The 17639-nt window shown below is 36.5% G+C and overlaps 1 protein-coding gene across 10 annotated transcripts in view; it reads left to right on the forward strand.

Moving 5' to 3' along the window:
- The window catches only part of cadps2 (Ca++-dependent secretion activator 2), a 158087-nt gene that overhangs the window by 89246 nt on the left and 51202 nt on the right, over window positions 1-17639 (forward strand). For all 10 annotated transcript variants that reach the window (XM_065292022.2, XM_065292026.2, XM_065292025.2 and 7 more), the window contains exons 9-12: window positions 7468-7534; window positions 7641-7749; window positions 9484-9690; window positions 13456-13592. In XM_065292022.2, coding sequence (XP_065148094.1) covers window positions 7468-7534; window positions 7641-7749; window positions 9484-9690; window positions 13456-13592 — 520 coding nt within the window. The remainder of the gene's footprint in view (window positions 1-7467; window positions 7535-7640; window positions 7750-9483; window positions 9691-13455; window positions 13593-17639) is intronic.

Here is a 17639-nt window from a genome sequence, read left to right on the forward strand (position 1 = left end):
AAATGGCAAAAAAAAAGAAACATTTTGATTTTAGCTTATTTTAATGCTTGTTTTTTAATCATTTTAAGACCTCTTAAGGCCCCCTTGGAACACTGCTGAGGCCCCCTGTGGGCTCCGGCTCCCTGGTTGGGAAACACTGAATCACAAAAATACAGAATGTTGGAAATGGGAAAGCAATGCTTATAGTGCCACCCAGTGTTTGATGTCATGCATCACATTAAACCTGTATTTATTCTTAGTGTGTATCTTTCACACATTGCAAGTTTACTATTTACTACTATAACTAGTAATGCAGATTCAAAGGATCAGCAGATAAAATGTGACCTTGGACCACAAAACCAGTCATAAGAATCACATGTACACTCTCGGAAATAAAGGTACAAAACTGTACCTTTTTTGTCACTGGGGCTGTACCCTAAGTTTCAGTTTGGTACCTTTACAGGAATACAAAACAGAATACAATTTTGGGTAGATTACCGTACCTTAAGTACCTACATTGTTAAAAAAAGTCAAAATATGTACCCTAGCTGTCAGTGGGGCAGCACCCTTTAAAAAGGTAATTGTATGGACCATTAAGTACAGATATGTAAACATTTAGTTCCAATATGGACCTTTGAGATACTAATGTTTTTTTTTTTGTTTTTTTTTTTTGTTTTTTGAGGTACTAATAAGTTCTCTTTGGTCCCAGTATGTACCTCTGAGGTACTAAAATGAAATCCTTAGGTGCAAAGCTGTACTTTTTGAAAGGGTACAGCCCCAGTGACAGAAAAGGTACAGTTTTGTACCTTTATTTCTGACAGTGTATATTTGTAACTACAATACAATGTATTGGTCAAATTAATAGATTTTTTATAACAAAAATTATTAGGATATTAAGTAAAGATAATTTTTCCATTAAGATATTTTGCAAATTTCCTACCAAAAATATATAAAAATTAAATGTATAAAATCATTAATAATGTGTTGCTAAGGACAACTTTAAAGATGATTTTCTCCATATTTAGATTTTTTTTAAACCTTTAAATAATTTTATCTCAGCTTATTTATTTAGCCTTCAGATGCTGTATAAATCTAATTAAATTGACCCTTATGACTAACTGTAAAAAAAACTTTGCTGCCTTAAATTCTTTTTTTTAATCAACTCAGATTTAGAAGACATGTTAACTCACTATATTACTATTATTGTTACAACTTATAAAAACTTATAAAATCTACTTCATTTTATAAGTTATAACCCCTCATCTGTAGTTATAACAACTAATTCTAGTCAAGATAAATAATAGTAAGTTGAAATGCCTTGTAAACCTGAGTTGATTCAACCAAAAAATTGAAGGCAGCAAATAATTTTTTACAGTGCTGGTTTTGCGGTGCAGGGTCACAAATATGAAATAATTACATTTAATTACTGTTTGTAAGTACCAGGTTCTGTTCATCTGTTCCTCATTCTTTGTGAGTCACATGAGTTTCGAGTGAGTAAAGATGTGCAGGAGCAGCTGCTGAGGTCTCTCTCTCTCAGTGGGATGAGTTCAAGGGTCGTATCAGTCTGTTAATTACACAGAGGCCCTGTGTGATTCCTCTATACAGCAGCCCATTGCTCTAATTGGCAGAAGCCTCTTAAACCTGGAATTACCTCTTTAACAGACCCCACAAGACATTGCAGGACAGACACAGACTTTCACGAATACACATTTATGTACTCAGACAGATGGAGGCTTGCTCAGGCCTTTATGGTTAAACATATTTTGAGGAATGAGCTTGCGGAAATATTATACAATAGTTGAAGAAAGATGCTAAACCCTCCCAAGTGCATCTTAATTATTTTCTTGCAAATAAGCATTTTTATTAGGCTGTAATCAGAATGGATTTTACTAACAAACCGGTATTTCTGAATGACCTGAGGCCAGGATTTAGCAGATTTGAAGCGAAAGTATTTGTTGAACAAATAATTTTTCATTTTTGATGGCATTTAGCAGGTTTTGCATCCTAAATTATTATCCTAATGCTCCTAAATTATATATATATATATATATATATATAAGTAGCACAGGTATATTTGCAGCAATAGCCTAAAATACGTTTTATGGGGCTTTTTCTTTTATGCCAAATATTATTCAGATATTGAGTTCAGAAATACAGAAATTAAATGTTCCATGAAGATATTTTATTTGTGTGATAAAAGCTTTATTTGTGTGAGTGGACGCAGTTGCTAGGGACTTTAGAAAAGTTAAAAGGCGATTTTTCATCCTCAGATTCCAGATTTTCAAATAGTATCTCAGCTAAATATTGTCCTTTTCAACTTTAAAAAATCTACCCTAATGACTGGTTTTGTGGTCCAGGGTCACATTTGTTTAGAAAATGTCTTCAATTTTTTTAGTAGTTTTAATACAGTATAATAAAAATGGTGTTTTCCACACAGAAATATAAATACACCAGCATTTCATATACCAGATTCAGTCCAAAGGGTTGTTTAATTACCCTTTCTCCCTCTTTCTCCGTCTCGCACACAAAAACAAACACCTGATGACTGTCCCTGTCTAAGGGAAAAGAGGGAGAGCAATCGTGGGGGGTTTCAGGTTGAGTGCATCCCATTAAAAGAAGCCATCTGTTTATCATTGGAGCGAGTGAGGAATTGGGAGCCATTCAGTTTTGTGGAGTGACCCCACTGTGGCCCTCAGACAGAGAACTGCCAGTACCGACCTGATCAGTCTTTCTATCTCCTGCTTTCTCTAATGGTTACTGGCTCTTTCTCTCGATTTTTCTTTTCAACCTCTCTGTGTCTCCCTTTAAAACCATCTCTGCCCTCTTTCTTTTAAGGATCAGGGCATACATTAAAGACCTTTACACATTTCACATATTTCTGTCTTAAAATGTTTCTTAACCTCTTGTTTTGGGTATAGCCAAACATTGCATTTCTGACTCACTGATTTGTGTTATTGCATGCGGTATGTTATGCTGCCTATGCTGAAATATATATAAAGAAAAAGAAAGATTTGTAGGTGTAGGAAAAGTTTAAGAGCAAAAAACAGACACTTGCATTAAATGTACGTACTGGGAATTTAGTTGGTGTGAATTGTTCTTAACATAAATTGTTGAACTAATTGATAATAATGTACATATGGATGGTTTTATGAATAGTTTCCATATACACTGAAAAAACTAACTAGAACTAGATTTTCCTAAGTAAAATGATGATACATACACAATTAATTCATGTAGAAAATGAACAGTGGGAATAGGAAGTCGTATTAGATATTTTCTTGTATTATTTAACTGTTTTATAGTCACTGCACATAGTCCTAAAATAATTAAGTACATTTTAATCAAAATCTTTAGCAGATTTAAGTAAAAAAATCTTAGTTAAATTAACTTAAGAATATTAAATCCATTAAACTAAAAAAATCAAGTAAAATTAACTTATATTTATTTGCACATGTTGTAAGGAATACCCACAATCCTTTGCGCCTGAATATTTTTATTTTTTAAGCTTTATCAAAGAATAAGAACTGATAAGAATTTAACTACTTAAATATTTGTCATAAAATGTCATTAAGGTTTAAGCTCTTTTACTATTGATGTTGTTTTGTTGTAAATGATAATTTTGTGAAGTCATCGTTCAGGTGATCAGTGTTTCTTTACATGAACCCTGTTCGGAACATTATATTGTATTTCTCTCCACAGTGCTGACAATGCATGTCAAAAACGCAGTTTGTGTGTGTTTTTGTTCAGAATCAAGTTTATTAAATGACTGACTCATAGTCCATAGATCTATGTTAAAGAATATAACAAACAGTAAATATGATTTATTTAATATTTTTAGGACAGCAATACCTCAATTTTCAAAAACTAATAGACTTTACCTAAACGATTAAAATAAATCTAACTTCTAAAAAACATGATGAAGTAACATTTACTTAATTATTTAAAATATATTTTTCATGCATTATTAAGTAGATGTTATGTGATTTTAGTAGGTAAGTTGTACTTAAAAAAAAGTTCGTGCAAATTGATACGAGAATTTTTTTTAAGTAAATTTTACTTTTTTTCAGTGTATCCTCCTGAGAACCAGAAAAATAAAGTTCTAGATTTGTTTTAATTAAGTGCAAAAATAAATTGCAAAAAGCACTTCTTTTTTTATTTTATTTTTATGATATGTCCATTGTAGTGGACAACGGGACTTTAATGTTCTGAAATACATGCATTCAGTGTTTTTGCCATTTTCACATTTATTTTATTTTAACATTAATTTTTGTTTTCAATTTCATTTTTACCAAAATGTGCATTTAAAGATTTTGGTTTTAAATTAGATATTTGATCCAAGATGATATTTGATTTAACATTCTGACTTCTTGGAGACACATGGTGGCTTTGGTGGCTTTTAAATTCATCCCTGTTTGGAGCCATAGGAATGAATGGGGCTAGGCTAAATGCTAACACATTCACGACGCGCTGTACAAAGATTAAAAGTGCACGCATTGAAAAACGATAGGTATGTTAATATGTCTAAATTGAGGTAAGAATATAGTAAAATATTGAAAACGGCGGTGTTTTCCTTTAACAAAGATTAATAAATGCTGATAAACTAAATTGCTCATTGTTGGTTCATGTATAGGTTTATGCATTTAATAATGTTAACAAATACAACTTTATTGTAAGGTGTTACAAATTATTTTATTTAAAACTTCTCAGCATCTGGCATAGTGTCCTGGTGTCCACTAGAGGATGACACGGGAGTGGATTTTCACTCCTGTCCCGTCCCACTCCCATAGAAATAAATCTTGTCCCGTCCCACTCCCAGACCAAAGTTTAAAAAATAATCCCATCCCATCCCGCTCCTGGTAAATTGACTCCCACTCCCATCCCGCTCCTGTTTAAACTGACTCCCGCTCCTGTATCGCTCCCATATATTTTTTTCTTCAACTAGTGTTAAGTTCATACAAAGAATTTGATTTAATCTGCTCTCCATCCTGTTTTGGACCAGCTGCTGAGCCGGTTTCTAGATTTTCTCCAGAAAATGGAATACAGCAAATAAAAGAAAAACAATACATAGTTCACTCCATGTCTACAATAGTTTAATAACCCCAAAGTCTGGAGTCCAGAACACAAGAACCAGACGAATAATTGGATTATGGGTGTTTAATTCACAGTTGCAGTTGGCATAAAACCTTCCTTTAATATGCACTTAAGTATCTGTGTTTGTGTGGTTCTGCAAGAATAAAAGCCTTATGAAAGAACATTAATATACATTTGTTTAAATAACCAGCATTAACAGCTGTAATTAAGTTCAAAATATGCAAAAATATACAAGATACCGCGAAATGGTGTCATATGTTCTAAAATGTGACTAGCACATGTATCAGATAACACATACAGTAAATAACTATATTTGTTAGAATTGTTAAATAACTGTATAAGTATTAGAACTATACAATCTCCAATATAAGGAAATAATACTGAATAAATATGTACAAGATAAACTAACACAAATATAAACTGGGTACCATGACTATTAATGAGAAGATTCGCGCTATCTAACAGCTTCATTTACATTATGAATGATAACTGACAATATAACATAAAAGACGCGGTAATCTTGCTGCTAATTTAAAGACAACTAGAAAAAACTAACTATTCGGCACTGACGCACACAATAAAGCACAGAAACTATCCAAACAGCAGGAAATCTCTTCGCAACACAACTCTTGTCACACACTTATCTCTCCGTTTGATCAGAGCCGCTATACTCTTTGCTGCTGTTCCCTTTTCTCATAAGCGCTCAGGCTGCGTTGGAGCACTTATGCACCAGGGAGACGCATTCGTGAACATTCATGCAACCTTTCTTACACATGCAAACACACACACACAGGCACGCACGCAAACAATATATTAACTAAGTTTATTTATAGAAACTGCATATTTGTGTATAAAGTTGGGTATCATAGTTTTATTACGATCCCGGTCCCGTCCACTCCCGCTGACATTTTTTCCTGTCCCGTCCCAATCCCGTGATTAATAGTGATTTTGTTCCCGATCCCACGGGAATCCCGCGGGACCCGTGGGACCCGCGGGATTCCCGAAAAAATGTCAGCCTCTAGTGTCCACTACAAAGGACATCAAATGAAAGTTGTGTTTTGAAAGGGTCCGAATTGCTACATTTTAAGTCTGGACTCTCATTTTGAAAGAAAAAAAAAACAATTGATAATTATCAAGAAAACATATAATCTGCATTACATTTCCTTGTTGCCATAAAATGTGAAAATTGCAATAGTTATTATTTTGAAAGAAAGTTTGTGCTCTGTATGAGCCGTCCCCACAAATATGGTATTACCGTACAAAACATCCCAGGATGTTCTCTTCATAGGACAGTAGGAGTCAAATATGTTGAATAAATTGTACTTGACCTAGAGCTATAAAACGAATGTCTATTTCTGAGGAAAAAAATGAATTGCTGGTTCTCTGGAGGATATCATGAAAATTAAGTTTGCTTTATTATCTGCAATGCTACCGTACAGCCACATGAGGGCACTGCTACCGTTTATAATAACACCTGCATTGAACCTCTATTATGTGCTGCTCCAATGTTGCTTTTAACTTTTTGAAAACTTTTGATGTGTATTTGTCTTACTTGCTTCCTAATTAAAACATTTATATAAATCGATTAGGATTTATCTTATGATATTTCAGATAAGTAGGTCTGAAACGAGATAAATCCTAGTTTTGCTACTCAATTTGTCTTGTAAATGAAAGGGAAAAAATCTAAAAACTACATTTTACTAAGGAATTTTTATCTCTCTTATTTAAAGCTTACTTTAGTTTATCATCGGTTTTATTTATTTTTTAAATCTTGATATTTCATAGTGTTTTGCGCTTCTTTGTAAAACGTATAGCCTACAGTACACTATGTTGATGGATTATGGGAGCTTTTGCGTCTAGATATGCTGTGATAAAGTCGGCTGGAAAGTGCGGAGGTTGTCGTCTAAATGGGATCATGTGATGTGTTATGATAAAAGTGTCGGAAAATGAGCTGAAAATCACTTTCACAAGTGGATGATCACCTTTGGCACACGTTAACCCTCACAGGTCCGATTCATGCACTGACTGCCCCCTCAGCCTCGACCCTCACGCGCACTATATGTCCATTTATGAAGAATTGATTTCACCTCAACTTCATTTCAGCACACATCACCTTTCTGTTAGACTGTTTGCAGATAAATCAATAGCATAATGCTTACTTCACTTTGTCGGGGAGCAAAGAAAGAAAATATAGATGCAATTTATTTCCTCTCGTTTTATTAAATATGCTTGATGAGAAATGCGTAATATACTGTAGGCCTACTATATTTATATAAGCCTAATTGAACTTGATTTACTTCCTCTTTATGCCACCTTGTCACCACGCGGCGGAAACACTTGATATCTGTGATGAGCTGTCGACACGATTACCAATCTTTATTTCATTTTTCTGTTAAGGTATCTTTACGCCTTAGGTCAGAGAGTTTGGAAACGATGGAAGAGGAGATATTTTGTGCTTGTTCAGGTAGATAGCATTCCTTATTGTTGCCTAAGTGATGATTAATAGATTCTTAGCTGTTGTTACAGTAAGTGAGCTGTGATTTAGTAAACTGTTTATTTGTGTGTTGCAGGTGAGTCAGTACACGTTTGCAATGTGCAGCTACCGGGAGAAAAAGTCCGAGCCGCACGAGCTGATGCAGCTGGACGGATATACGGTCGATTACTCGGACCCGCAACCAGGTGAAGTCACGCGCTTAATCTCACCCGACTAACGGTTTCATGGATGTTTGCATTTTATTTAGGAATTATTTGATGATAAAATGAATTTTAATAAACCCTCCAAAATTGAATTATCTGTTACGTTTTAAACAACTCGGATTTAGGATTTCCGACATCAACCCGGAAATGATGCCAGGAACTGCGTTCTTATAATGTTACTAAACATTTTAAAGAAAAAAAAAAAAAACCTAAACATTTTAAAGATTTTAATGATGATACCACATCATGTGTAACATTGATGTTTAATTTTTACTTGATTGTATTCTGGTGTTATTTCCGGTTTTGAGGTGGGAAATATTCTAAATCGAGTTGTGTGGAACGCAGTATTAAAAGCGAAGGAAATGCCTGAAAACTTCAGTCAGAGTATGCGATTTACCTCACCCAACTAACGGTTTATGAATGTTTGTATTTTATTTAGGAATTATTTTGATGATAAAATGTATTTTAATAAACCCTCCAAAATTGACTAATCGGAATTAATGTTACGTTTTAAACATTTCGGATTTAGGATTTCCGACATCAACCCGGAAATAATGGCAGGAACGGCGTTCTTATGATGTTACTAAACATTTTAAATTTTTTAATGATAATAGTACATCATATGTAACATTTATGTTTATATTTCACTAAATTGTATTCTGGCGTAATTTCCGGTTTTGAGATGGGAAGTATGCTAAATATCCTACTTAATTCTTGCGTTATTTCCGGTTTTGAGGTGGGAAATATCCTAAATTTGAGTTGTGTGGAACGCAGTATTAAAAGCGAACGAAATGCCTGAAAACTTCAGAGTAATGCGATTTACCTCACCCGACTAACGGTTTTATGAATGTTTGCATTTTATTTAGGAATTATTTTGCTGATAAAATTAATTTTAATATACCCAGCAACATTTGTTTATTTATTTATCCCTTTTAGACAGTTATTGCCAATCTTCAGTCAGTTATAGGCCTATCTGTAATAATCAAAATGGTTTGTGGACATCGCTAATATACAGAGTCGTACACTACTTGAGTATTTTAAGTAAATTTCACTTTATTTTGGGAAAAAATACTTTTCTTTACTAAAAATTGTTCACAACATTCTAAAGCATAGAATCATACTGTGTATTCCTTTTATATTGCATATTTAAAAAAAATTAATACTTAATTACATAAAAATTGTGTGCTTTTACTTTTCTTTAGTAAAAGTACAAAAGTACTTTTTACTTAAGTAAAAGTAAAAATACTAGATGTTTAATGTACTTAAATATTAAATATAAACCAAAAACTTGAAATTATGAAATGTAGTGGAGTAAAAATTATGATAATATGCTTTGGAGTGTATGTTTTTTTCAAAGAAAAAGACTGATAAAATAAGAAAATATAACTTAAATATGTACTTTTATGTAGAAAGTAAAAATACTTAAGTAGTGTCCGCCTCTGCTTGTGTGTGTGTGTGTGTGTGTGTGTGTGTGTGTGTGTGTGTGTGTGTGTTTATAACTTTTGTTTATAATTTACATGAATTCATGTGAATTTTAAAAGCAGTTTGATGCTCGATAGGATGCACTGGTGAAACAATAATTAAATGAGAGTGTTTGGTGGATATGTATACGCATGAGTAGAATGAGCAGGAATATATTAATGGTGGTTTGTTACTTAATCAAATGTTCTTGGTAGAACTGACAGACATTGTTGTTAAACTAAAACTTTTCTTCAGGTCTTCAGGGAGGTAGAGCCTTCTTCAGTGCTGTCAGAGAAGGTGACCTGGTGGTATTCGCCAGCAATGACGATCAGGACCGCGCCCTTTGGGTCCAAGCCATGTACCGGGCCACAGGGCAATCCTACAAACCAGTAGCACCCACCCAGAACCAACAGAACTGCAGAGGGGGAAACACCCAAAAAGATGCCCCCATTTCCTTGCTCAGTAAGTTATTTTTTATGTAAAGTGTTTTTAATAATACAATTATAATAGGACCTATTATATAAAGACTAATTTATGGAATTGTCTTGTGGGTACTAGCAGTGTTAGCAGTACCAGGTAAAGAAATAAATTCTTTATGATCATCGTCCTTCAACAGTGTTTTTCATACCTGTGCTTTAAATCGAAAAAATGGTTGCAAAAATGAATTTAGAAGCAGTGAGAGAACTCAGGCTCTTTTTCCGCCACCTCAAGCAGTCTACTCCTGAATAGACTCAGAAATTGGAGGTTATAGTGGCCAGCCATCGATCTATTGGGCCGCAGCACAGACACGGTCTAAACAAATGTCAGCAGGGGGTTTGAATAACCCAAACATTACTGCTGAGAGAAAGGAGAAACCCTTACACCGAAGTGAAATTTGCTCACTTTCGAACAAACAGCGAGTGACACGAATGAGGTTTATACCATTATTGCTTCTAAAGAGCAGTTCTGGAGCTGTTGGGGAGATGCCGTTTGCTAGGCTTCATTTGTTAAAAAAATGAGTAGGATTGGAAATGGTATTTCTCTTTAAAAATTCTTAATTTTGTTCCAAAGAAACATTGCCTATAGTTAACAAACGAGGAGCTCATAAGCCCCCTTATGTGTGGTTCAGTTTTTTCCTTTTTACATTCTGACTTTTCTTATCTGTAGTGTTTCTAGTTGCATATTTAGTGATTTTCCAATTGCTTACTATGTCTAAGAAGCTTTTTTTTTGAATGGATGTTCTTGCCCAAAAAAGCTTGGATGCACTTAGAGGGTTTTGCAGCGAAAGACAAAAAAGTCAAATTGGATAAATACCAACGAAATGACTAAAGTGACATTTGTCAAAATAAGGCATTTTAATTATTGAATATATTTTACTTTAATGCCAATGAAAATAAAAATAAGACCCTGATAAAAAAGCTAATTTTACAAGAAAACATGTCAGATGCACTTTGAGGATTTTGCACCTAAACTCCTCAAAAATGTATGTAAAACAACTTCACTTCTTTTAAAGCATAACCGTATTTATATTTTCCATAAAATGTATCAATTGGGCCTTCCTAAAACCACAGACATGCCAAGCTGCCCCAGACGTGTGCAAGCACTCCATACTGGCCGTATGCACTCTATCTCCACCACTGATTCATAACAGATACGCAAATGCTTTCACCATTTTTTATCACTTTCAAGGTTGTCTTACTCAGCCTCACATGTTTAGGTTTTTGAAACTCATTTATCAGTTATTTCATACTCTTTCATAAAGGATAGGAACAGGCAAAAATATTCAACTTTTAGTTCTTTAGGACATAAAGTGCCTGTTGGATCATGAAAACAACAACGCCTTTATAAATGTCTGTCCTTATTGCTGAAATATCATTGGTCACTTTTAACTTCGGTATGTGACCAATTAAAAATGAACATTCTTTAGCGTTCTTTAAAAAAATAGCTTTTACAAATTGGATTTTTCTCAAGTACTAAAAAATGATTTCAAAAATGTGTCTCATTTAAGAAAACAAATTCAACTAAAACCCAAAAATCCAAATCTGTTTTGTCCGCATTCACTAAAGTCGTTTAAAGTGATTAACTCGCCCTGACATTGGACTTTCTGTCATTCATTGAAACTTACAGATCTTGGTGGGCGTAAATATCTGACCGTCTGCACGCTCAAAGCTTTCATGCGCACACTCGGAGCTGTCGTACCGCTTTACTTTCAACAGCGACCACGGTCCACCCGTATTCCCAGATCAGTGTTTATATCAGAGCATGTGTGCGCCATGTATCTTGATGGAACATCGATGCCATGTCCTGCCTCATTAGTCTTTCCAACTCAAGCTGGTTTGGCTCGAAGCGACCTGCCGTACCTGCGATATCGGCCGTGTTGATACCTGTCATAAAGCTACTGTCTGCCTTGGTGGGAGATGTCAGATGGATGTGACTGCCACCATGAAGACGTGAACAGGAGATGGCCTGCCCGCCTCTCCCAGATCGGGAAACCGAGGCGTGTTCTCGGCCCCTTCAGCTGGGATTAAAGGCGACACCCCCTCCCTCTGCACTGGACTCCGTCCACTTGTCCATGGATAATAGCTGTAACTAAAAGTTGACATGGATCAATGTTGTGCTTCTGTCAAACCTGATTCGTCAAGACTGCCCCCCGTGAATCAATACCACACGCTTCACTCCTCTTTATTAGCGCATTTAATCTATATCTCCTTTTGTCTCTTTTCCATCTAGTACGTCTTCCTTGTCCCTTTTTTGCCAGAAGACATTAAGTGGTGATTCTTCTGTGATAACGAATGTTAAATGACCTACATGAAATTAAAGGTGCAGACAATGGACGGGCACTTTTGTTGGCGTTTCTCTCGAGTCAAGATTGGTGGATCGTACCCCTGCTCACCTAACAAGCGATGGTTTTGGGGGGACCAACAAATGCCCACACTGCTTCCAGGCTTTTCTCCATCAATACGAAGTCATTGGCATGCCAAAAATGGCAGCGTTAATAAAAGCAATCGCTAATGCTCGTCTCAAGAAGGTGCCGCCGGCCATGGAGGCGTCAGGAGATGCGTCTCAAAAGCCTTGGTCTTTTGTGGTCCTTGTGAAGTGAAGGCCCTCGCTCCGCATATGTGGGCTCTCAACACGCCGCCAGCAAGTGTTAGGCTTTTCACAGACCTCCCATTAGCCCATTTTGAGGACGTTTGTGAAAGGACTGGAAATGAACTTGGACACACTTTTAGTGCTCTTTCTTGCTTTTCTCTGCCTCCCGTCTTTCTTCCGCTCCATCTTTTTGTGACTCGCCCTGACCCTTCGCCCCGTTCGCATCGTGCCCAACGTGTCGGCGTGTGTTTTTTTTTCTTCTTCATTTCCTCCATCCTTTATAGCAATCAGCGTGGCCCTCGTGTCAAAAAGCCTGAATGTATAAAACGCCCCAGTACGCTCGCATTCGTCCTAATTACGGCGCTTTCGTTAACATGTGCTCATTTTGCTCAAGGTCACGACTCGATCAGGGCGCTCTGAACCGATCGCATTACTTGCCTGTCTTCCCAAGCCACGGAAAAATATTTTCTTAAGTGCACAAAAGTCATGTGTTATTGTTTATATTTTACACATTTAATGCAGCAAAGATCAGCGTAGTAGCTAAGTGAAGCAGATTTGTTTTTGGCTTTTATTTTATAGTTTGAAAGAAAGAGGTGCTCAAATGACAAATTAAAGCTCTTAAGTCGTGTTTCCATGTGTATTTATGTGTGTACAGGACACACAGTTCTTATATTTTGCAGCAGTTTATAGCCACGCTTTTTCTAACGTTTCAGAACGCCTGCCAGTTTCGAGCGTTTGCAGCTGAAATATTGAAAAACTGAGTTTCACAGCATAGCTATGGCCAAAAGAGGTGAAATACAAACACTAGTGCCTCATATGAAGACGGAACCCGTGTAAGCAAACACAGATTTCCGTCTTTACAGCACTGCTCAAGGTGTGAACCACACTTCCCCGCCACCTTTTCGTAACAGTCACGTAAATGGAATGGTATAAAATCGCCTAGTATGCAGAATATGCCTTTTTTCGGAGCAAGATGATCTGGGCATGTTATCAAATATTTATTTCAAAGCAGTCGTATATTGCCATTAGATTCTTTGCTCTAAATTAAGGTTAGTGCTTCATGCTGGTATTAACTGGTCTCTCCGCATGATGGGAACGGGCTTCGGTTCTGTATGCCAGAGTGTGCCAGACGTCTGACTGAGTGTGTTTTTGGCTCAGGTCTAGAGAGGACACAGAGACAAGGAGTGGAGGAGCTCATCTCCGCCGTGCCCTGCAACTTCGACCACGCCAGCCTGTTCCGCATCCTGCAGAAACACACGCTCACGCACCGCATGAACGACTCCTTTTCCTGCCTGGTGAGCCGAGAGTGAACAAACATGTGTGTGTGTGTGTGAATAGAATCAACTTTAGATTTGTTTTTAAACTGATTTTCATAATCGACAAGTGAAAAGCAAGAAACATGCTCTCCGTGAAAACGAAAAATATGTGACAGTAGTTGGCCAGCGAGAAAGAATAAACTGTAGATTGTTAAAGGGACACTCCACTTTTTTTTGAAAATATGCTCATTGTCCAGCTCTCCAGGAGTTAAACATTTGATTTTTACACTTTTGGAATTCATTCAGCTGGTCTACGGGTCTGGCGCTAGCTCTGTTAGCATAGCTTAGCACAATCCATTGAATCTGATTAGACCATAAGCATCGCACAAAAAATAACCAAAGAGTTTTGATATTATTCCTATTTAAAGCTTGACTCTTCTGTACTAAACAACCAAAAATAGTCCCCTTAGTAACTTTTCAGGTAGTGCGTAATATCATTGCGCCTCCTGCAGCCATGTTACAGCAGCAAAGTCCTTGATTATTACGCCAGAATGAGAGTATAGGTCCTAGCCATATCAGACTAGAAAATCACAACTTTTAATTTTCCGTCAGTCGTAGTACACGATGTAACTACAGAAGAGTCAAATTTAAAATAGGAAAAATATCGATACTCTTTGGTTATTTTTTTAGGCGCGATGCTAATGGACTAATCAGATCATATGGATTGTGCTAAGCTATGCTAAAAGTGCTAGCGCCAGACCTGGAGATCAGCTGAATAGATTCCAAAACGGTAAGAATCATATGTTTAACTATAGGGGAGCTGGAAAATGAACATATTTTTTTAAGAAGTGGAGTGTCCCTTTAATGCTAATGCATTCTATAGCGCCCCTTGTGGCAGTGCTGAGGATGTAACTAAAATTAGTTTTTTTGGCTTGCATTCTAATACATTTCAAATGTAATGTTGCAAGAATAAAACCTGCAAGTTTATGTGCTTGCATCGAATAAAATGTAACCACTACAGATTGTAGTGATAAAGAGGGGTAGGGGTTTATCAGATACATAAGTGCTTTTACAATGAGTCTATGTTTGTGATGTGTTCATGAAAGTGTTCAATAGGGGAGGGACTCGATGTGACCCTGCGGCTGAATAAGGGATCGCTGTTTAGACGGGAATAAATGCTTCCAATCAATACAACCCAAATAGGAAAAGCATCCGATCGCATGCGTCTCCTCTGTTTGGTCCTGTGAATATAGGATTCCTGCTAAGAACAGAATCAGTGTGTTTTTATCTGTGCGTGCAATGAATGTAATAATGGTGTGGTAGATTTTTGGGTTTGAATATGTAACAACTAATAGTCGCATTTTTGTGTTTTTAAACTTAGTAATTGCTTTTAACACCGACGCTTGCATTCATATTTTCCCTCTGTACCTGCTTTGAGCGAGCACCTTATGTTATCCATTCAGCTGCTGAATGACTCGGTCCGCATTCGCCTCTTTGTGAAGGATCCCCCAGCCTTTGTTCGAACTTGTGTGCATGGCGAGAAAAGAGAGCCACAAAAGCCACCTGAATGTGGTGCCTTTCCCAGGCCATTTGGGATAGGACCATCTGGGATGGAGTGCGCCTGTTTTCCCAGAAACATAGTTTACAATATAGTTTGCTGCAAAACACATTATAGACAAATAAGTTATAAATTATGAACATCCCAAATATCAAATTGATAATGTTTGCATTCAGCTGAGCTGAAATAAAGTAATTTAAAGTGTCAGATCTTTAAGCTCACCCCAAAAAAACTCACAATCAATAAATGTAGCCTGGAGGAAAATCAATACGTGATGCTGTTGTGTGCACATAGAGCCGCATAAAGCACAACTTTTTGGATCAGCTGTCTTGTGATACTGGGATTAGGCTCTTAGTGAGTTGATCCGAAGACCAATATTTGGATTTTTCTGTGACTTGGGGGAATGTGCTGGATTCAATGGATGCTATACGTATCTTGAAAGGCACAATGTGAATCAAATTGTCTTAAATACCTTTTTTTTCCAATCAAATCAGCAAATTAGGGACAGTGATGAACAGCCATGCTCCAACCTTAACGTAATTACCTGCGTTCCCCTTTACTTGTCATCTTATAATCACACTCTCTATCCATAACACACACGCTCCCTATGACACTCATCCACGTTTGCCTTGCTAATAAGCCTTTATTAGCAAGCCATAGTGGCCTTTAACTGGGAAATAAAAAGCTTTTTATTACTTCACTTACTGGTGGAAATGGAGCAATTTAGGGCTCGACTAAATAAGGCGCACCAACGAAACAAGCAGGCTAACAAAGTGCCTGGTGTTTTTAACGTTACCGCTCATTAGCTCGGTACCCCAATTGTGAATTTCTGTAAGGTAAAAATTTAGCAAAAAATCACATTGATACCACTTTCTACAGCTTTAAAGTTTGCGCTCTTTGATTTAGCCAAAAGGGCAAATACATGACATTTCAATCCTTTATCGGTAACACCACTTTTCATTATATAAAAGGATTAGCACATTTTCTTAAAAAAAATCCAGATAATTTACTCACCACAATGTCATCCAAAATGTTGATGTCTTTCTTTGTTCAGTCGAGAAGAAATTATGTTTTTTGAGGAAAACATTCCAGGATTTTTCTCATTTTAATGGACTTTAATGGACCCCAACACTTAATAGATTTAATGCAGTTTAAAATTGCAGTTTCAAAGGACTCTAAACGATCCTGAACGAGGCATAAGGGTCTTACCTAGGGAAACGATTGTCATTTTTGACAAGAAAATTAAAATATGCACTTTTAAACCACAACTTCTCGTCTATCTTCGTTCCTGTGACGCGCCAGCGCGACCTCACGCAATACGTCATGACGTCAAGAGGTCACGGATGACGTATCGAAACTACGCCCCAGTTTTTACAAGCGTGGAGAAAGAGGACCGTTCCGACGTTGGAGTATGTCGAATGATAATAATTCATGTCTTTGTGTCAGTTTATTGTTTAAAATGGTCCGCAAATGTGCGTTTCATATATGTAACACGTGACCTTTCCACGGCATTACGCAATTACGTGAGGTCGCGCTGGCGCGTCACAGGACCAGAGATAGACAAGAAGTTGTGGTTTAAAAATGCATATTTTTTACTTTTCTTGTCAAAAATGACAATTGTTTCATTAGATAAGACCCTTATGCCTTGTTTGGGATCGTTTAGAGTCCTTTGAAACTGCAATTTGAAACTTTATTAAATTTGTTACGTGTTGGGGTCCATTAAAGTCCATTAAAATGAGAAAAATCCTGGAATGTTTTCTTTAAAAAACATAATTTCTTCTCGACTGACCAAAGAAAGACATCAACATTTTGGATGATATGATGGTGAGTAAATTATCTGGATTTTTTTTTTTTTAAGAAAATGGACTAATCCTTTAAATACTCATTTTGTTTTTCTGTAACTTAAAAAAAGGAATAAAATATAGAATACATATATCAACTTAATGTTTTTGCTTTCTTTGCCATCAAAACATTTAGTTTAAAAAAATCAAATTGCCACAACCAAGGTTTTATGGTCCATCTCTCATTTTCTGTGTGTATGTGTGCTGTCTTTATTTCTTCATCTCCCCCCACCCCCATCTTAGATAGCCAGACTGGGCCGTGTTTGCTAGGACGATTCTTCTGCCGTCTCAGTCAGTCGTTAGTGGTTAATTGAGCGCTAGGAGCCAAGACACGAGGAGGCCATCTGTTTGCCAGAGTGGAACATCTTGTGGCACTCGGCTCGGCACTGGGCCACCGTGCCTCAGCCCTGAATGGTGCAATATTAATAGATCTGACCAACATGGGAAGAGACGGACTGTGACAAAGAAGGGACGAATGGAACGAGAAAATCTTGAGGAGTACAATAAAAGTCAATGGGAAAAGTTGAAAGACGTGTGGTAGCTGCCAGGGAAAGATATAAGCAGCATCCAAAGTTAGCATTCTTTGCCAACGGCGAGTGAATTGAGAAAATGTAGTAGCTAAAAATTTTAAGTACATATTTATTATATGAATATTAATTCTATGCATTTGAAAAAAAAATCTTCAAG

Source organism: Paramisgurnus dabryanus, chromosome 23 (assembly GCF_030506205.2).
Source record: "Paramisgurnus dabryanus chromosome 23, PD_genome_1.1, whole genome shotgun sequence".
Classification (NCBI taxonomy): domain Eukaryota; kingdom Metazoa; phylum Chordata; class Actinopteri; order Cypriniformes; family Cobitidae; genus Paramisgurnus; species Paramisgurnus dabryanus.